Source organism: Coenobita brevimanus, chromosome 63, assembly GCF_032717465.1.
Source record: "Coenobita brevimanus isolate Jiangsu-jjx chromosome 63, ASM3271746v2, whole genome shotgun sequence".
NCBI lineage: Eukaryota > Metazoa > Arthropoda > Malacostraca > Decapoda > Coenobitidae > Coenobita > Coenobita brevimanus.
The window spans coordinates 30,641,061-30,663,181 of NC_137016.1; the positions used below are offsets into that span (position 1 = coordinate 30,641,061).

General features: G+C 41.2%; 1 protein-coding gene across 1 annotated transcript in view; it reads right to left on the bottom strand.

Moving 5' to 3' along the window:
* The window catches only part of nompC (no mechanoreceptor potential C), a 323,022-nt gene that overhangs the window by 60,786 nt on the left and 240,115 nt on the right, over window positions 1-22,121 (bottom strand). Inside the window, exon 5 of the mRNA XM_080275921.1 lies at window positions 20,433-20,549. Within this exon, the coding sequence (XP_080132047.1) occupies window positions 20,433-20,549 (117 nt within the window). The remainder of the gene's footprint in view (window positions 1-20,432; window positions 20,550-22,121) is intronic.

Genomic DNA, 22,121 nt, shown 5'->3' on the forward strand with positions numbered 1-22,121 from the left:
TTATCCTTCCTATCAACAAAAGATTTTATTTGCGTATATAGAACTAGAAGAATTAATGAAGAAACAGCTTTCATTAACCCACTCATTACAAAAGATCCTGCCTTAGTTGTATAAAATCGTCTGGAAATAGCAAGGAATGAATTATAATAATACGCCACCATATTCAGTGGGTTAATACCAAGTGAATAAAGTATTATCCCCAAGGACAGGGAAGAAAAACCACTTACCGGTAAAACTGATGAGAATAGTTAAAGATATTATTGTGATGACCGGCCAAGGAAGGGCAAATAGTGGTACTGAGTGCGTTGTTGAGTCATAACAAGGTGACGACGGTGTATTGAAACAATGCTGGAAAAGCTGAATAACACTGATGATGAAGTTGATGGTAAATGAACTAATGATGCTTTACTGTCATAGAAATTTGAAATGGATGTGATAGCCTGACTCAAGTGCAGAACCTAAACCCAAGCCTGTAAAGCAGTTCAGAGTGCGAAGCGAATCGTGTTACGTAAGAAAAATTAGCATGGCTGCAAATTTTGGTTTTTGTTATGTCACCAAAACAAAATTTTAATAAGTAAAGTTTATTCTCATCAGACATGCCCAGTCAGTTAGTGATGAAAGCATCGACTATTTTCGTAGCAATGAAAACGAGTAGCCAGTGTCAGCTATTGGCTTGACATCGAATGTGTGTTCACTTTTTCTACTCCTAGCCAATCTCAATAAAAGCAAGACTGATACAAAATATGTTTGCACAGAATTCTGGCTTAGGTTAACAAAACTAAACTACATTGGCAAAATTGGAGTAAAGCCAGGAACAAAGTATCGTGAAGTACTGAAAATGAATGTTAAAACCAACGTAAAGAACAAAAGACGGTAAAAAAATATATATATACAGCTATTTTGTAAGAATGGGAAGAATATTCCCTTCATCTAAAAGTAGGGCATAGAGAATCCAGCATGAATTATGACGCAGATGCCCTACCCTGTACTTCATCTGACAGCCGGATGGAGGTATGGTCATAATTTTTTCGCCCATAGTACTGTATACAGTTTGTCGGCTGGTGGTGACGTGTGGTGGTAAATATTAGACAATGTGCAGTCAGAATGGCTAGGCAAAAAATTGAAGTGTCCGATTTATTCAGAAATGACCAAGAAGACACATACGACAGGAACCATTACTTTCCTCTTCGAAATTGCATTTATATGTCATATTCGTTTTTACTATAACGAAAATTAGTTTTAATTATCTGCGTCGTTTGAAGACCAAGTGAACTGTTCGTTCACATGAAGTAATTGCTTTATGCATGTTTTTTTTTTTTTTTTCTCGCATCCAACTAGAGCTGAATTACTTGTATATAAATAAAAAATGTGTATGCATATTACACCCACCACCCACCCACCCACACACACACACACACACACACATATATATATATATATATATATATATATATATATATGAGCCTCTGTGATACAGCGGTAAAGTGTGCGTTTTCGTACACTGTAAAACGAGGGTTCGCGCCCCGCCAAGGTAATAAACTTTGGAAGCGTTCTTCTGGCCATGTACTGCACTGGCTGACACAAGGGGTGCTGTGGTTCAACCAGTGTCGCATACTGAAGTACTGTATGCTTGCACCCAGTCGGCTTGAGCGGTCGATTACACTTGGTTCACAGACTACACACACATCCAAAGCCACTCCAAAACAACAATTACAGTTACAAGCACTTCTCACCCTACATACAATCTCTACTAGACAGCCTAAGCCACTTGGTAGAGATACATTGGCTGTATCGTCCCCACTTCGGTAGGGATAGGCCAGTCCTGCAATGGACAGTCAAACGGCGGATGAGAAGAGATATATCTATCTATCTTATATATATATATATATATATATATATATATATATATATATATATATATATATATATATATACTTAATTTTTCCAAACCCCTATAGCAGTAGTTTTCAACCTGGTAGACCTGATGTCTCAAAAATAATAGTGCGTGACTTGTGTGTGTGTGTGTGTGTGTCCGACTCTGGGCAAAGGCTTCACAGCCTGCTCCCAAGGCCCAGTAGTCCTCTCTACCGACTGAGATACCCCATCTAATCTGGTTGTTTCAAGAGAAAATTAAATATACAAATAAGTCCAATAATTATCGGACAGACTGCACCCCAGTTAAAATATACACTTCCCCCAACCTACCCCCTATTCCTCGAAAAAGGGGATATTGGACAGCAGAAGGGCTACTGCAGCCTGTATTTACCTGAGTTAACGTCTGGTTGAGCCTGTGGGAATGACTCAGAAATAAGTGTTTACAATCAGATGATGGCAGGATCCGGGAGGATGGGGAGGGGGGTGGGCAGAATATGTGGACCAATGCTAGGGGGCACCACCTGACAAAAGTTAAGAACTGTAGCCCTAGAACCTCCAGGACAATTAGAGGGGCCTTCGTATAATCTTCTTCACATACTCCCCAGAGGTTCCCTCGTTCAGGCTCCATTTGGGGACTATTATACCCTATTATATTCTTGAAACCCCTTGGACCTCGAGTAGGCTTTCCAATAGTTTATTCAATTTTCTCTTACTCATATGTGTTGTCTTTCTGGTTTATATGAGTATAGGTTTGGGTCAGCTCATTCCAATGGGGCCCGGCAGTAATCGGGATCACACTTCTAGTTATCAAGGGAGATGAAAGATGGTCAATGGGTAAATAATTCCTCTTGAGCTACTCATTGTTGCAATACACACACACACACACACACACTCTCTCTCTCTCTCTCTCTCTCTAAGTAGGACAGTTTTCCAGCAACTGCTTTCATATTTAGCTGATTCTTTGATATTTCACTGGGGAAGGAGAGAGTGGGCCACATCTCCCCTGTCCCTTTGCTCCTGTACGGGCATAATATTTAGTAAAGCCTATTTGTAATTTGGTTTTGGTGTATTTGGATGGTATATAATACATGACCGGTATTCTAGGAGTCATTGTAAGCTTCGTAGCATCATTGTCTTAGGATGTAATTATAATATGTATTACCGCATATACTGTATTTGTCATTCTGAATTCATATGACTTAAATACCGACATAGTTTGCACTAGTAACGAAAAGGATAAAAAGGTTTACTGTATATTATGCTTATGACCCTCTTGATTGTCTTTTATCTTTTTTTTTTTTTTTTTTACATAATTTTAGTGCCCACAGAGCTTGCCTCAGCAACGAAAAGAAGATGTAAATGTGTAATATGAAAGTAAATCACTAAGGAAGAGGTGCCACGAAGTTTCCTATGCCGCCTAGAATACTACACTTTCACTTCCTTGGCATAACCTGTGTATGGTATCTCTACCTTTGCACAATTTTTTTTTTATTTTTAATCTCGACTACTGAACATACGATATTCTTTTCATTCAAGAAGCACCTTTAATTATAAATAGGGCTTGGTTTATGTAGGCTAGTTAATTCTACAATTCGAGAAGTCAATAACCCTTACCGTGATGGGCATAAAAAAAAAAAAAAAAAAAAATGCCCCTTTACGCTGGCTGAGTTTGGATTTTCTATTTTCTGGCTAAACGGGCTTAATACATTAATTGAAGATCCCTGGCACTAATAAAAGTAATCACTAAAGCCAGACTGTTAGTTGAATCTAGTCAGGGTGGTGCCACATTACCCTTGAAATCTTCGAGGTTACTGAGACAGCAGGGCATCAGTGAGCTTGTGAACAAATTTTGGATTTTTTTGCGGGTAAATGGGCTTAATACATCAATATAAGATCCCTGGCACTAATTTAAGTAATTGCCAAAGCCAGAAAGTAGGTTGCATCAAGTCAGGTTGGTGCCACTCGACCTCTGAAATCTTCAAGGTTACAGACATAGCAGAGTGGCTGTGAGCCTGCTAAGACTCAGTTGCTTCCCGTGGTCCTAAATCAGTGTTGTAACCATAGTGGAGATATGTCTGAAGTTTGTGAGACACGATATTACCTTCCATTTTACTTTGGTTGCTTGCAATGACTCTCAGTGCTGCAGGACGTAGATCTACATCACTGGCGTTTTTGAAGGGGACGTAGATCTACACTGCCAGCGTCGTACACGTTAAACAGAAAAATATCGTTTGAAGACAGCACACAAATTATCAAATACTGTTATTGTACTGAAAGGGTTAGATATAGCTACTATCAACTCCATTTTCCCAGTCCTGATAATCAGATAGATTGTACGGTAGGACTGTTTTCATTTTCAGTTTACAATTTAACCAAACTTAGACTAAGCCATTAACACCTGACTCATGGTAGCTATGGAACACGAGCATAAGTGTCAGACATTAGAAAAAAGAAATATACGGTAGCCTGAAATAAGATATGAACTCCAGACTGGAATAGTCTTAGCTGGTTTCAGCTTGGTACCAATACTGAAACTTGTTTTCTTTTTCACGAAGTTGCGAAAGTAGGCTACTTATAATCCCATACATCACATTGGCTTAGGTAGCCTAGGGTAGCCTACTGGTAATAGCATTATAGAGGTTTTAGTTGGTTTAGTACTGGGTAGTCATTATCTTTATATGGTTGGCAAAGCTACATTAGCCTAACTGCTATTACATTTAAATACTGTTCAGCATATCATTTATATATGGTACCCTAGTAGTATACTGGTTACTGATAGGGCCTTTTCTCAGTAGTTTCTTAAGATACTTGCCGTAGTAACACACACACACACACACACACACACACACACACACACACACACACACACACACACATACAGACTCGTATGAGGCACCCTGTATTTCTGATTTTTTTTTTTTTTTTTTTGGTGCCATAACCTTATGGTCGGGACAGCTCAGGTATTGTACTCCAGCAAACGCCTGGTAATTTTATTTAGCTGAAAGTGAGTATCAGAGCTTGATTGTGTTAATGCTGGTGTCATCAACTTTCTCATCGTCGAGATAACTCTAGCGCTCAAGTTCCAGCTAACGCAAGACGATTATATTACGCTGAGAGTGAGTTACAGGAGCCTGAGTGTTAATTTTGGCTTGGACAGGGTAGTAACATATGTAAGTATGGAGTACCTTCACATGCAATGAGATTAGTGTGGTGTGGTGCTGCGTGCCGTCACTGATTGCCAGGTGAGGCCAGGTGGTCCCAGGTGCACGTGATTAAGCATAAAGCGATATCACGGTGACCTTGGGCTGGCTAAGCACGCACCTCCTGTTTCCAGATTTTTATGGTAGCAGAGTACTACTGGATTTATTTTTCCATTAATTATTTGTACTTCCCTGACTATCAGCCGAGTATGGCAGTTAGTAGGTGCCGTACTATAATTCCCTAAGTAATATGCTAAAGCTATCATAAGGCTAATATCTAACTCCATCGTTATAAAATATTTTTACTGTACAGTGCCCAGTTATTGGAATATTCAATATCAACTCCGTGTGTGTGTGTGTGTGTGTGTGTGTCTGTGTGTGTGTGTGTGTGTGTGTGTAGGTCGCTAGGTAGGTTGGTAAGTTACCGATTTGTGGGTGTGTAAATGTGAGTGTCTTGCTTATCAGTACATAACGAGTAGCTACCCTATAGGAGTTAGTGTATACTTGTGTTCGATTGTGACTGCATAATCCAGGTATGGGAGTGTGTGTGTGATTTTGAGTGACTAGCTCACGTATAAGTGAGTGTGCTAGTGTAAATGAGAGCATACATGTGTGAGTGGCCCTGGAATGTCCACAGCACGTAAGGGGCCTCAGTCACCACTCACACTCCCAATTAACCAAACCTGGCCTGGCCATGTCTCACCTGCTGCCATGGGGCGGGGGGGACTATAAAAAATAGCCTCTGGGACGAGACCTGACGCCGCATTTAGTTTCTTCTCCTAGCATTATTTACTTATTGTATTGCTCGTTGACACTCTTTTCTCTCATACAGCTGCCAGACACTTCGAAACCAGACCAGAGTGAGTATCTGAGTAGAAAAGTTAGGCAGAGAAAATGATCCTCGATAACGAAAAGGTAACCTAAAATGTTATAGTCTAATAAGAACTGGCTGAGATCCTTTATAAATACGGTCCCTAAGGCTTAAGCTTTTTAGCACTCCATTTCTTTTGATTTCCTTTGCATGTAAACCCTCAGCACTATGACGTATTTTTTTTTTCCTGCCTCCTGACGGTTGTACTTAGTTAAAGATAAAATTTTCGATCTGGAATGCTTAGACAGATATCTTAATCCTTTCATCACCAGGGATTCTCCTAAGTTAAATGAACTGGTCTGGTACAGGTACTAGCAAATGCTAAAAAAAAAAAAAAATCATAGTAAGGAGGCGATTAAACCCTACTAGCTGTTTTTTTTAGGTATTCGTGTGTCTCCATTATCGACACAGTTTCCATAAAAAACGTCGAAGATAATAGTGTGCCAAAGGTTCGTGGAAAAAAAGAATGACAAAAAAAGTAATTGGGAGCCTCCGGTGACTCGAATGACTTTACGGGTGGGGCAAATCCATGAAGGGAGGAGGAGGAAGACCGGAAGGATATAGGAGAAGGGAGGGGAGGAAGGGGAGGATCCAGGAGCGGGGAGGGAGAGAATGTGGTGTTTCCAGGAGTGGGGAGGGTGAGAAAGGGGCGGATCCAGGGGGAGGTGGAGGGAGAAGATAGGGCGGATCCAGGAGGGGAGAGTAGGGATGAACTGATTCTGGAGGTTTTTCCCGAGTGGAATAGTTTTTTTTTTTTTTTTAATTATTACTGTAAGTATCCCTAAAGCTGAATTATATATATATTGTTTGGGTTAGCAAGAGTCAAGCAAGACGTACAGAATGTGAAGAACAGCAGAAAGGGTGTGGACGATGGCAGTGAAAAATGAGAGAGAGAGAGGGAGAGAGAGAGAGAGAGAGAGAGAGAGAGTACCGGTCATTTATAAACACACGAATAAGGAAACCAAGTATATCACTAGGTAGTACCTTAATAACAGATAATGGTGATAACTACGGAACATTGTTGAGTCATTAACTCTTATGATCGGCAGGATTACTCAAAGATGAGGGAAATCATTTGGTGTTGCCCACGATGACATTATTTCTCTCCTATTCCTGCTATCTAGCCGATTATCATCATACAAGAAGGTCTTACAATTAGATTTCGCCGAACTTCTACCCGTCGAGAGGTCTTTCTAAAACTGAATAAAATCGTCTGGAGGTTGCGTGACGATATGGGAATCATCAAGCTGATAAGGTTAAGCGCGTCCAAAATTATGAAATAGTTTATCATTTGATTGCCAGTTTTTCATACAAATTTGACTTGACGAACAGAATATAGGAGCCCACATCGCCAAAAAACAATTATATTCAGTATGATGATGTCTTTGCACTGATTCGCATGCTAAGCCACCTCCAGACAGATTCACTTGCTTTGGGGAAACCTCTCAAAATGTAGGGGGTTGCTGAAGCTCTGTCAAACCTTTCTAGATCGAAGCGTCAGTCCTAAGGAGAATGGACAAGTTTGAAGCTAGAAAGTAGCTATAGAAGACACCCTCGGCCTGAAGGAGTTAAGTGTTAAAGATCATTGGTTGCTGTTTATTCTTGCTACAACAAGACGATTTCACTCAGCTTATGGGAGATCTTTTGAATTGAAAGGGGTTTTGTAAGTTGTGTAACCATTTTTAAAATGTCTGTCCTTAGGTGAATATAATCGTCAGAAGGTTGCCAGAATTAAATGCATAAAATTCGTCACCGTAGTCCTTTTTTTTTTTTTTTTTCGTTCTTACTACCACAAGACGAGTTTATTCACTTTAGGGGAGACTTTTCGAACTAGGGAGGTTAAACATAGCTTTCACTGATCGCTTTCACCACAGAAGATGTTGCAGTAAAAACAAATTAGGAGGTAGGTAAACTATAGTATAATATCGAGTGTACTGGTTAAAGATTTAGAAGTGGCTAATACGACAGTGTGAAATGCGGTAGTGTGAAAGAGTGAAAGGTGGAGGGGAGACAGAATGAGGAGGAGAAGGAGGAGGAGGGAGAGAGATCGAAGGAGGAGGAATGCTAAGAGGGGTAGAAAGGGTGAAGTAGTTAACAGAGAGAGTAGGGAGGGGGGTAATGTAGTCTAGCCGTGGCCCCAAGTCGATCCATCCCCTCGAATTAGACTAAGAATGCGTAACCTTCTCCCTTGGCACACTTCTTCATGATTATTGAGTGTACAAGGCAGTTTGTCTCCTTGCTTGAGAGGTGTTATGCCCTAGATAATCTCGAGGGTTCCTTGTCTGACTTAGGGTAGTTGCTGTGATGAGTTGTCCTTGGCCGACTTCCTTGATTATTATTGAGTGTTGTGGCCAGTTTGTTTCCTTGCCCGGAGGTACTGTATTCTACCTCACCCGTACACGACATAGAAGCTAATGGGCATACACACAGTAATTATAAATACTGGTAACGAGCAGTTTTCATTGACAATATGCAATGAATCTTTCCTACTTATTTCGTAATTCCATAAAGCTAGCATAGTTTTCGTGTGCAAATCTACAGTTTTTCATAGGCTGACATAACCTGACGAAGATCCCTAACCCCTTCGGCTAGGTTGATGGCTAAGTACCGTTAGCTTTTAGTCAGAATGGAGGCTTGACTTGACTTGGAACCAGACTTCTCTCTGCCTCATAACTAAGACCCGTCCAATTTCAAGTAAATATGACTTATTGGTACCATTCAGGTTCTCGGATTGGCCCAGTTTCCTTTGGTAAAAACACACTAAAATCAAGACTACTCATACGGTATTGCAGCTGTTTGACTCTCTCTCTCTCTCTCTCTCTCTCTCTCTCACACACACACACACACACACACACACACACAAACACACACACACACACACACACACACACACACACACACACACACACACACACACACACACACACACACACACACACACACACACACACACACACACACACACACACACACACACACACACACACACACACACACACACACACACACACACACACACACACACACACACACACACACACACACACACACACACACACACACACACACACACACACACACACACACACACACACACACACACACACACACACACACACACACACACACACACACACACACACACACACACACACACACACACACACACACACACACACACACACACACACACACACACACACACACACACACACACACACACACACACACACACACACACACACACACACACACACACACACACACACACACACACACACAGTACCAGTTCCAGGAAATTCTCATATTCTAAATCATGCTCGTCTTCCCAGCACATATATCCCACACAGTTCATTCTTCCTAATTACCCCAGCTAGGAATAACAAGGTACTCCCAGGCACCTGTTCACTGGCCATCTAATTATCTTTTATGGCCATCTTCCTCTTGACACTGATCAGTATTCTCATTGCTGTAGGACGTTTTCTCGTACCTGTTCTTACTTGTATATTAATTTATTGTTTCGGTATTTCTTTATTTACCCCATTTTGCATGAAACTGTGTATGCACGTATTTTATTTACCATTTTGCGTTGCCTATGGTACGTCAATCCTCACGATGACATGGGATGTTGGCTAGCACATTTTATTTACCATTTTATTTGATATTTATTTGTTTATATTTGTAATTGTTACATTAATTTTCTCGCTGCCTTCAGAGGTTGTGAAGATCCCAGCACATCTTATTTACAAATTTATTCACATTATTTATTCATTTGTTCGTTTTTTGCGTATTATATGTAATTTTTTGTGGCTGGCTTGGAAGACAATCTTGTTCCTCGTACTTACCTGCTTATTTCAGTATGTGACACGTGAACCTTTGAGTAACCTGCGCAATACAAGCCGGTTCCGTGCTTATATTATTACGGTATGTAATCTAAAAATTCATACTCAGAATCTGGTAATCTCTTCTGGCACTGGTAACCGTACTGCACTAGCACATGACCATAGTTTTGCCAGTGCGTGTAGACTATACCTGGTATATATAAACACGCACATGGCACACTCACCTGATACACACACACACACACACACACACACACACACACACACACACACACACAGTATTATATTTATATTTATTTATTTATTTAATTAATCAGACAAACACGTATCTGTTTAGCCATAAATATATGTACTACGTAGGTACTAGGTAGGCTAACTTGCGAAACGCACACTGAAAATTTAGCTGTGTATAAAAGCACAGTTGAAAGGAGTTACCGAGTACACGTGAAGGATAATGTGGAGGAGGACAGCACCGTTCCGTACTTGGTGTGGGAGGTTCGAGGTTTGAGTGGTAGGAAAGAAAGGCGATGACTTGCAACGGAGAGAATTGGGTCAGAGTCACCCTATTACCCCTCAGGAACTGTGCATTTGGCTGTAGGTAACTAGTTACTGAACGTGGTTAACATGCGTAGTACTAGTTGAGCATGGTTAACTACTCTGTTTTACGTACTGATTGTGGAATTCAGGCCACTCCTCCTGCAAAGGACCCTTTGACTAGACGGATTGTTCTGTGGTGGTTAAGGAGTACTACTGACGTGGTTATGGCTCCCTCGGTCCCATCGCTCAAATTCTGACCCCATTCGCTCTGTCCTCGTCCATTTCCCATGGATTTTCACAAATCTCCTTGAGTGAATGTAGGACAGGTAAAGTACCGGTTAGGTGGGGGAAGGTGGATGGGTGGAAATCTTAACAATTTCGACCTTTTGTACGTTTAAAAAATCAACATATCAGAGGCTAGGTGTGCTCTGTCGACTACGTACACTCGATTAAAAAACTATCTTTACGCAGGTAATCGATGGTTTCACATTGGATGCTGTTGCTTATCGCTTTGTTTTCTTTAGGCGAATATTTCTCAATGAACTGAGTGTATGTTGCATAAATTTCTTTCTTAATGTCGTACCGGTACTCACAAAATTACTAGCAATATACAACTACGGATATTTAAAGGAGAATATTTTCATATGTTTCATACAGCTTCAAAATGTAAAAACGAAGGCTGTGAAGATAGTTTTTTAATCGTATACTTTTAGTCTTTGTACAGGGTGTTTATTCCTCTCATTGACTCTTCAGCGGCTCTTGCTTCATTGTTACTTCCCAATCCATTCAATAGATAATAGACCAGGCCTACACTAGACAGTGCACTTCAGGTCTCCATTCTCGCATGCCTTCTCCGTTACAGTGGGGACGCAGCAATAGTCTGGTCCCAAAATTTTCCTTTTTTTTTTTTTTTTTTTTTTTTTTAGTTCTGTACTCAAGAGTTAAACGGTATTTGCTTTCCACAATTTTTCAGGTCAAATAGTTTTATGCAAACTGTCATTCCCTCGTCATATGGCCGGACATCTCGAAATCAATTGATCCGTCTTGATTTTGGCTTTCCTTTGTTCGAGTTCCTTTTGAAGGGGTTATATTTGATCCATGTTTACTGGATTAGCCATGACCTGTTACTCAACAGATTTTTTTTTCTTTTTTTCCATACACCCTTTTTCATCATTACCCTTTTCGTTCTTCACCCTTTTTCTTTCCGTTTTCTTTTTTCCCTTCTTTCTTCTTTCCCTTCTTCTTTCTCCCATTTTTTCTTCCCCTCTCTTTTCATGGCCCTTTCTTCTCCCCTCCCCCTTTTTTTAACCTTCAGTCTTTCAGCCTCTTCCTTCATCCCCATACGTATCTTCGGTAGCTTCTTACTGTTCATTCTCCCTCATGGTTTCTTCCCCCTCCTTTTTCTTCTCCCTCTTTCTTCTCTTCATAATTCATTTCCTTCTTTATTTCATCTCGCCTTTACGTGTTCCCTCCCTTTTTCTTCCCTCTCCTCCTCCCTCTCCTTCCTCAACCTCTATAATTTTTAACCCCTCCTCTCCTATCCCTATCACCGTAAGTGCCTTTCTTCCCCTTCTATTTTTCCACCTCTTCTTCTCCCGCCCCTATCACACTGAGTGCCTTGCTTCCCCTTGTAGTTATTCATCACAACCCCTTTACAGCCACGCCCTCAAGCCTCCCCCTCCCCACCTCTTCATTCTAAAATTTATTCGGTTTCTCGGTGATCGGTTTTACCCTTCACTTTTTCGTTCAGTTAGGATAATTCTCTCTCTCTCTCTCTCTCTCTCTCTCTCTCTCTCTCTCTCTCTCTCAGCGTGCCCTTTTGAACCTGTGTTCTCGTCAGCCAAGCACCCCCATCCATTTCCCCTCATTAGGACGCCAAGTGGGTCATTTCTCGGGGTCAGGGTTGCGTTGGGAGGGAGAGGTCAGAGAGAGAGAGAGAGAGAGAAAGAGAGAGAGAGAGAGAGAGAGAGAGAGAGAGAGAGAAGTGGGGGGAGGGTGTTGAATGCGAGGGGAGGTGTAACAGGAGGGGGGCGGAGGGGACTGGGATGGTAGAGTGAATGGGTGGAATAGGGGAGGGAGGTGCAGGAGGGGAGGGTTGTATGGAAGTGGGGAGCAGGGGGATAGGGTGGAAGGAAATAAGGGTGAGGGGAGAATAAGGGGTTACGCGAATGGAAGGGAAGATGGGGGAGGGAAGTGGAAGAGACGGAGCTAAATATAGGGAGGGGAGAGGATAAGAGGGGGAAGAGGTAAGGTAGTGGAAAGGGGTAGGGAAGTGGGGGGGAGGAAGCTGAATATGAGGAGTGACGAAGGTAACAGAAGTAGCGGGGTGGAGGAGAACAAGTTAGGAGAGTGGAATGGATTGCAGGGGAGGAGCGCTGTGGGGAGGGAGAGGGTAATAGGGAATTGGAAGGGAGGAAGGCGGGAAGGGAGGGGCTGATTAGTGACGTAGAAGCTCTCTGATTGTACATGATTACACCTAGGCTCCCCCCTGTAGTTGACTGGCGTGCATGTGTAGGGTGGGTGGTGTGGGGTTGTGGATTTGATGTGGGAATTATGAAAGTGAGTGAAGTGAGTGTTGGTGGGTATATTGTGCGTATTGTGAAAGTTACTACGGTTGGCTAGGTTAGGTGAATGGTGTGGGCATGATGTAGTTTTGTGAATATTTGGTTCGGGCACAGTAATGAGGGGGGAATAGTAAGGATATAATAAAGTGAGGATATAATAATGGTGAAAGTTGTGGTGTTGAATGATGTCAGGGATAATGTATTGTGATGATGCGTTGAGAAATGATGCCCTTTACCAGATGTCCTTCCAGTGTAGAATCAATTAGTCTTGTTACAGCTACGGTAAAATATATATAAAATTAATATATGTAAATAACATCGTCTGGTTGATGGGGTTTAGCTGCAGGGGAATGCAGTAGGCTACTATGAGCGTGTGGTGGCTTGTGATTAGGTACTGTTTGGCGATAGTCCCCCGCCGGCACGGTGTGTAGCCTTCCATATTTCTCAAGCTCTCCCAAACGTAAGAGAGTATCTTTCCTACTCTTACACTTTCGTTGCGTGTTTCATATTGGATTAATAGCTAGCTCAGTGTGAAAAAAGATGAGACAGACATTTGTCTTGTGTTGGACTAACTCATGATGGCGACAGCGGTGGCGACGACGACACATGGATGAAAATGGTATTTCTATCATAAAAACATTTCATGTAGCATCTTCCATCGCCACAAGCGGCAGGGAAGTGTCGGCAAACATTTGATTGTGCTGATACGTCAGTGAGTTTTTAGTGAGTAATAATAATGGTAGGCTATGTAGGGAGAGTCAGTAATATCGTGTGCTATTAGGTATGATGGCTACCTTAATATGGCATAAATACTGCCTGTAGGGTGATTGTGGAAACAGCATACAACGAAGCGTTATAGGCTAGCCATTTTGTTATCCGAGAGCATTGTCTAATCGCACAGCTTGGTTGCATGGTAGCTATTCGATCACCCTTGATTATGAGGTAGCTACCTGTAGGAGTTAGTCTGCTCGGTTACGGTATTAGGCAAAAGGATCTCCCAGTTCAACTACACTGAGCTAAAAGGTAAAAATTTTCATTAGAGTTGTCTCTAAGTTTCATATATCTCCAGTTGGGATGAACTGTCTTACTGTACACAGGTTCCGTTTATACCGGTACTACTTAACCACAATTCCCGGTAGTGATCTGACATGGTTAGATGAAAATTTCATGTTGGTAATGTCTTTCTGCTGCCTGACACTGCATCTTGTGAGTGGTAGCTCCCTGACAAAATCTTTTTCACCCACCTTCATAGCGTACACTTTTCTTTGATAGTCTCTGCCTAGTCTCTACTTCTCTGTTCTCTTCACATCGCCAAACCACCACACAGGCGTTTGCAGAATGATGTCAGAAATGTACCTTTAAAAACATATACCCCTGCCATATGAGTAACTCATAAATTTTCCATTTACTTACATCACAGTTTCGGACAGTATTATTATTATTTTTTGTAAAGGTTATAGGATATGCTTGTTACTCTAGCTACAGCTGAGGAAACCAATGAAATCTTAGGTTAGAAATATTAACTTAGAATATATGGCTACTCATACAAATATTCGTCACTGTCTATTTTTAGATGTATAGTCAGATAAAAATTCCACAAAAAGGTATTATTTTTTATGAAGAAGATTAGAGGATATTCTAATGGCCTTCGAGTGAAAGAAACTAATGTAACCGTGGCAGTCTCATTTCTTGATACGTGCTAGAGTTAATTACACAGACAAACACGACCCCTTCACCTTGCGTGCTGCACTACCTTTGTCGCGGGGTGTAGAGGAGTAAGGACTAGGGGAAGGGAAGGTGTAGGGAGCAAGAAAGGAGTAGGGGAAGGAAGTTGGAGAGGGGAGGGTGAAAGGGGAGTTGGAAGGAGGTTGGAGAGAGGAGAGTGAAGGGAAGAGGGAAGAGTGTCTGGAAAGGATAGGGTGAAGGGGAGGAGAGAGGAGGTTGACAAGAGGAGAAGAGCGGAGTTAGGAGCATGAGAAAAGGAGTGGAGGTAAGGAGAATGGAAGGATCAGAGGAGAGGGAAGGGTTAGGAACGGGAAAAGGGTAGAGAAGGGAGTGGGGTAGGCAACAAGTAAAGAAGGGGTGGGGGTTGGGGAGGGTGCAGGAGCAGGAGGAAAGATGGAGGAGGTAAGGTTATGGAAGGAAGGAGGCAGTAGGTTGGGGTAGGTAGGAGACAAGAAAGGGAGAGAGGATGAGTGTGGGAAGTAATAGAAAGAAAGGGGAAGGGGACAGGGAGTCAGAGTAAGAAAGAGGAAGGAAGAAGGTGACAGAAATTAAAGATAGGGAGGGGAAGGGGCTAGAAGTAAGGTGTAGGGAAAGGAAAGGCGACTAGAAATAGTGGTTAGGGAAGGGGGAGAAGGAGGGCCAGGGGGTAGCGAGTAGGGAAGAGGGGAAAAGGGGTAGGGAGCAGGTAAAGGGCAGTGGGGAGGAGGTGCGGAGGGTAGGGAAGGATGATGGAGGAGGAGGAAGAAGGTAGAGAAGTGGGAGGTGATAAATAACATTTCTATTTTTGTCTTCCATTCTTCATGCGAAATCATCGAGTGAAAAATCCTTCGGTATGTTGCTTGACACTGCATCCTGTGAAGATTGACGGAAAATCCTCTATGCATTCCTTTCCATACTGAACAACGACCCCTGCACCCCAAATAGGAAGGATTATTATTGTTGTTATTAAGAACTCCACATGCTGTGGAATTCTAACTGATAATGTAGATACTACGTTATTTCTTTTTTTGGGAGGTGGGGGAGGGGGAAGATCAAGAAGGCTGACATTCCAAGACCGTTCGAGATAGAGGCTTGAAATTTTTAGGAGTGGTGTATCTTGAGTGCAGGCTTCTTTTGGCACAAAATGATTTTTCTTAGCACTAGCGCTAGCATTAGAGCCCTCTGTTATTTTTTCAATATTTGCTCTCCTGCTCAGCAAAAACTACTGAGTCGACTGCTTTATAAATGTTCCAGTATGTAGTAGTCAGCATACACTAGCGCATCTGGGCATTGATACTGAGATCCAACAAATAACTATTTTTTGAGATATTGGGGAAACTTAAAATGGCCGCCTCATGCCTGAAAGTGCTAAGTCAGAAAGTATTTGGTCGATTTTGACCACACTCGGTGGAAATGTAGTGGGTCATGAGTGAACATGATCTGCATAGCATGAGTGACTTTGACCATAATATCAAGGTCACAGGTCAAAATCCTTAAAAGATTATTTAGTCATACATAAAGTCCCTGAATATTAGGTCTACAATAACAGAAGTATTTCCAGAATCCTAAGAGTGTGTACTTGTTAACATTTCAAGACTGCGTAATACTCGTAAGGCAAATCAATATTTGTTTACCCTTTTTTACTACTTTTGAACCTACCATCAAAAAGATGCTCAGAATGCTAAAAATGCTAATTTTCTGCGTACATAATTTACCAAGACTTAGTAGCTTGTCATATATAATGGTTTACACGAAACTGCAGATTCTTACATATATAGAGCTTGGTTAGAACAAAAATCATTACACGTTATCTCTTCACATTCGATTAATGATGTATTATTAATAATGTACTATTTACCACAACCAGTCTTAATACTGTGTATATTTCAAAGACTGTACACCGTATCTGATTACAAGCGTGGATTTTTTTTTTTTTTTTTTTGTCATTCTAATCCGGAATGTGACATGATCATCTGGAATGTGGAGTTCTTTGAATATTGCTTCAGCAGTCTTAGAATTCTTCTTCTTCTTCTTCATCATCTTCTTCTTCTTAGTATTACCATTATTATTATTATTAGCTATCATCATTAGCATTATTATTTAGGTAATAGTAGTAGTATTTTTGTTTTTTGAGAAATTGTTTGGTAGTGTTATGTAGGTTTGTGCCACATGGTCGACGTACTACTATATATATCGGGGCATGCATGTACAGTACCATAATTCTGGATGGCCTGTGTATATGTGTGTGGTTTTGCAGACGAATGCAATAAGTAACACTATTTTTGTTACATTTCCTTTGAATTCGCTAAACTGCAGGTACCAAATCATGTCCCTCACGTCACTCGATTGCTGACTAACCCATTACCGAGATCTGCCTGCCATCTATGTGTTTAGATTATCATGGTCTACTTTATGATCCTAAACTTGCGTCAGTGGGCACTTGTATGGACAGCGTAACACTTAGTAAAAGGTAATATTAACCACTATAGCCAGGTGATTTAATTTATTTACTCGTTATCATCAGACTACTTAATCCAACTGTGGGGACACCTCTTGTAATGAAGGGATAAATGAAGTCAGCACATAACCCCTCCGGGTCGAAGTCTGTTCTCTAAACTGAATACAATCATCTGGAGATAGCTCAACAAGAGAAAAATAATGTCAACGGAATGAAGGGCTATATAAGTCCAACTCTAGGAGCTGAATTGACTAGGCTTAAACACAACTTATCGCTATATGTCATTTATACTCGTAAGTACTTCATTTCTGTTTTCAGTTCCGATCACCCTTGTATTAAAACTAACCCTAATCGAGTTTCAGCGTGGCGGGTGTAGGTAGGCTGTGTAGCTGTGTTGAAAGTTTTATTCAGTCTGCCCTTCACTAGATATTCGTGCACATTCTCTTTGTTTTCTGTTATGACTATACGGGGCTTATTTTCAGTCCTCAAAAGCATACTTTATTTTTAGGACTTTTTGTTTTTTTTATCTGTGTGATTCGTTATCGCATTTATATGCATTTTGTAAACAACATGGTTTACTCGCGTAAGTCTGGCATTCTTTCACACACACACATACACACACACACTGAAGGTGTGAACTCCGGGGAGAGAGAGAGAGAGAGAGAGAGAGAGAGAGAGAGGTCTGGAAGTGTCAAGAATAAAGAATTCATCGGATTACATAGGTTAAGATAAATTTAACTTATGTGTAACGCTTCCTTTATTGTCTGAGGAGGTCTGTTATTCGATTCTAGGCCGGAGCAGGTATCAGTCCGATAACTGAATCCCGTTAAAGCAGAATTTACTAATCCTAAGCAAAACCAACCGACTTATCAAAAAGTCAAAAACACCCCCATCTAATACCATCGCACCAGTCGTGAGCGCGGTAGCCCTAGCATGTATTCAGTGTCGATGGTGAGCATTAGCGCCGTAGCTAGTGAAGACATGCGAAGATGTCATGCGTAGAAGGACTGAACCCCAGGAAAAAAAAAATACGAAGGGTATCTTATTGTTCTTTGTCGTTATATTCCTTTACTTATGCAAGTCGGTTATATAGCTTTGATATTTTGAAGGTGAACATATTAGCCAACTAGTGACCCCTTCAGCCCGAGGACGCCATCTATATCTTACTCCTGTTGAGGTCAGATACACCCCTCCTTAACCGGTTCATTACTAGAGGTTACTCGTAAGTTGACTAACATCGACTGGTGATAACAAATATTATTAAACTGATACGTCACCATAGTGCCATGCCTTGTGCGTCCCTGGTGTAACAACCCAAAGTATACTCTACAGTAACTCAGACTGTACCCGGAGATAGTTCTTGCTAGGCTGTTTTATACCTTGACTATATTCCAGGATACTATGTATAACTCAAGGATATATTTTGGCTTGGCCCAGACTATACCCCTCTAGGCCAGCTTATACCCCTCTAAGAAAGTGACGAAAACGGTCACAAATCGCTGTTGGCTTCTGAACGTAGTGTCCATGACCATCCTGTCATCTGGATGGTCCTTGACGGTGTTGGCACTGTCTTGGAATGATTTTTGATCGCAAGTGCAGTAGACTTTAAGGTAGCTGGCGTGATACACATTGCTCAGAACCTTATCGGTTTTAGCACTCATAAATTTTACACATCCTTTGCTGTGAGTCTCAACGACAGCGTATGAGCTAGTCAAGCGAGATTTAGTCTTTGAGCCCATGTGATCAGCTCACTGAGACAGTATGAACCATGGCATCTGAGCTGCGAAACACCTACTCAAAACTCCGATTCCAAAGCACTCCTACTGGCCCAGCAGCACTCACGATCTACCTTTTACGACCAGTCATCAAAACTAAATGATTGCTTTGAATTATGTACACTGATTATTATATCCAACGCTAAATAAAAACTCCATAATACTTTTTGACCAGAGAAACTACCGACCATGCTTTATGTCGTGAAAACAACTTTGAACATGTTAGTGTTGTAATAATGTGATTGTTTGTTAGTTCTGACTTCAGCAAAACCACCGACCGTACTTTATACACCGAAAGCATAAATTAATGTTTTAATGTAATAAACGTAGTTTAATGTTCAATATTAACAGTTGACTTTAGCAAAGCCACGGACTATGCTATACACCTTCCAAGCATTTCAAGAACATTTAAATGTTGCAGTGAACGTAGTGTAACCGTCTGCATGTGAACAAAATACAACTGAATCAATTGATTTGCTATTTTTTCTATCACTTTGTATGAGAAGATATAATATTACCGGTTAAAACTAGATTAAATAATTCGCAAATATTTTATCATTCTGTGAGGAGATATAGTCTGGCCTAGAAGTGTATAGTTTGAGGTAGGCCAGATTATACCCCAGGCCAAATACTATCCTAGCCTACAATACATGAGGTAAAAAACAGCAAAGCTCAAATTAACCCGGGATATAGTCTGGCCGAGGTATAGTTTGGGCTGTTATGCCGGTCAGTCTTCTGCGAGTAGTTCCTTTCTTAAATAGACCTAGTCTACACAGTTATCGTAGGCTACATATAAATCGTAGTCTGTCTCCTCAGTCGAATGTAAGATACCTCAGTTATAGGTTTAGTTGGTTGCCTACATAGCCCATAAATTCTCTCTCTCTCTCTCTCTCTCTCTCTCTCTCTCTCTCTCTCTCTCTCTCTCTCTCTCTCTTGCCAGTCCTTTAGCCACTGCGTTATATACCGGCACAATATTACTTAATAAAGTCTGCCAGAGTAGGCTATACTAAAGTGTAGCCTACAGAGTGAGGTAGAATGAGGTTGTCAGTTTCTGCTTATAAGCTAACATACCTTTGCATCAGCCTGCCATAAACACTCGTCATGCCATCCATGTTCCGGTAAATCCTCACATGTCAGCCTACATTTGTACTTATGTAGAATATCCGGTGTAACTAGAAAAAGTATGATAGTCTTCGTTTCTGCATTAACCTTAACTTTTGACCAGCGTCAGCGCTGCTACATCTGTTTTCCTGTAGATAATCAAGTAATATACATGGGTGTAATCTAATTTAATCCGTAGAGAGTTGGTTGTCTCATTCAGGATGTGGTTGTCTGTTTTCCGTACTTACCTTGTCTCCCATCGTCAGCGCTTACCACATCATTCATTTTCCCGTAGATAAATAAATACTTACTCGTCACTTGTATGAGGCGCCTGTGCTGTTAGTTATACACGATCTTAGTTATGTTTATGTATTTCTGTACTGGTACCCTACTTACCTTGCCAGGTGGTTACCAGGACTTACCACGTCATATACATTTCTTTGGATACACACTATTTCTTTGCTTCTACGAGAACCTTTAGCTGTCTCTGTTGGCCTGTACTCACGTTGTCTTTGGTGAGCCTTAGGTCCTGCTTGGCGTGCATCAGGACTGTTTTGATCAAGGCCACAGCCGCCCCGGTACTCCTGTTCGCCACCAGGTGCGCTGCCGTCTGCTCGCGGGGCTGAAAAAACAAGTCCAATTCAAGTACCGCATTTTCCCGAGAGCTGTAAATGCCAGAGGTTTGCCAGAATTGCTTTGAGTTTGAGCAGATCTCTGGTATTTACAGGCAGCTTTATCTCTTGAGGTTAGTTCGACTGGCTCCCGGTGGGATAAGAGAGCTGGGGAAGAGATGGTGTTGAGATGTGTTATGTCCTATAGATTTTGCCTGCCGAATTTTTTATATCGGGGAGTATATATTCACGTTAATTTGTTTTTATCATGTTCAGCCAATTTTTCAGTTGACTGTGCTTCTAGAGATACTGGCGAAAATGTGAATATAGAGGCTGTATGAAATGGCTGTTGCTTACTTTACTTCCTGGTGTGGTGATATTTGGCTGAGTTTGCTTCTTACGAGTGAGAACGTTGTATAATGTATGTAATCAAAATTGATGGATTATAGATTAGAATATTCTAATAGGCCCTCATTAGAAGTCCTCATTCTAATAAGGTTAATGAAATAGTATGGGTAAACCAATTTACTGGTATTAGCGGAATATTACCACCAAGTAAGTGATGCAGTATATTTATGAAAACCTATGTGTACTAGATCTACACTTTTGTTAAGGAAAAACTTCTGATATGCCTGAGTGAACTGTTAAGTGAGGGAGTACAGCATAGTACTCGTTATGTTTTAATATTAGCTGCCCAAATACCCTACCTATTTACAGGGCACTCAACTTGCTGTGTTAGGATGGACCCGTTTTAGCTACTTTGATCAATTACTGTTTTTAGGCAAGCTGTTGGTCAGGCTTAATTAGATTTTGCTTTTAGTGTTGTAGTGTGGTGTGGGGGTGCTACACAAAGGACCGTTTTCTCTTTGGTTAGGGAAGTTTCGTAGCACCTCTTCCTTAGCTATTTATTTTGCACAGTACACTTGAATATGCGCTAGTATGTGTGCGATGTCAAGTATATTGACACTACAAAATTATGAATACCACACAAGTGAATATTAAAGTGTGGTAGGCAAAATAAACTGCTAAGGAGGAGGAACTACGAAATCTCATATACCAAGGAGATTACGGCCAAAAGTTACTCGTCTTTCAAGTTTACGTAGACATTAATTTCTGCATTTTTTTTATACATGTCGTATATGATAAGTGTTACATAGATTTCAATATCTACATTTACATGTCCTGTGTGAAAAGAACGTTACACAAACATCAATTTCTACGTCTTTTCTCTTGTCGCATATGAAAAGAAAGGTGTTACACTGCACAACACACACAGTAACTAAGTCTGACACATGTTACGGCTGTGGTTTGGTAGGAACAGTCGCCAGTAAAAATCCCGTCATCTCTCATGCATCTCTATCCATGGATCTTTGACGGTCAGCCTCACGATCTCGTAGCAACCGACACTGATTGCTTTATTTGGCCACATCTATTGCCATCAGTGTTGAATGCTTCGGGTTCACGAAAGCAGTTATCACAGTCCATAGACATAACCGGGAGACGTGAGGGGATTTTTGTTGGCGAAAGTACAACACTCAGGTTAACACTCGATTCATGCAGGTCCCTCCTCGGGTAAGCCACAG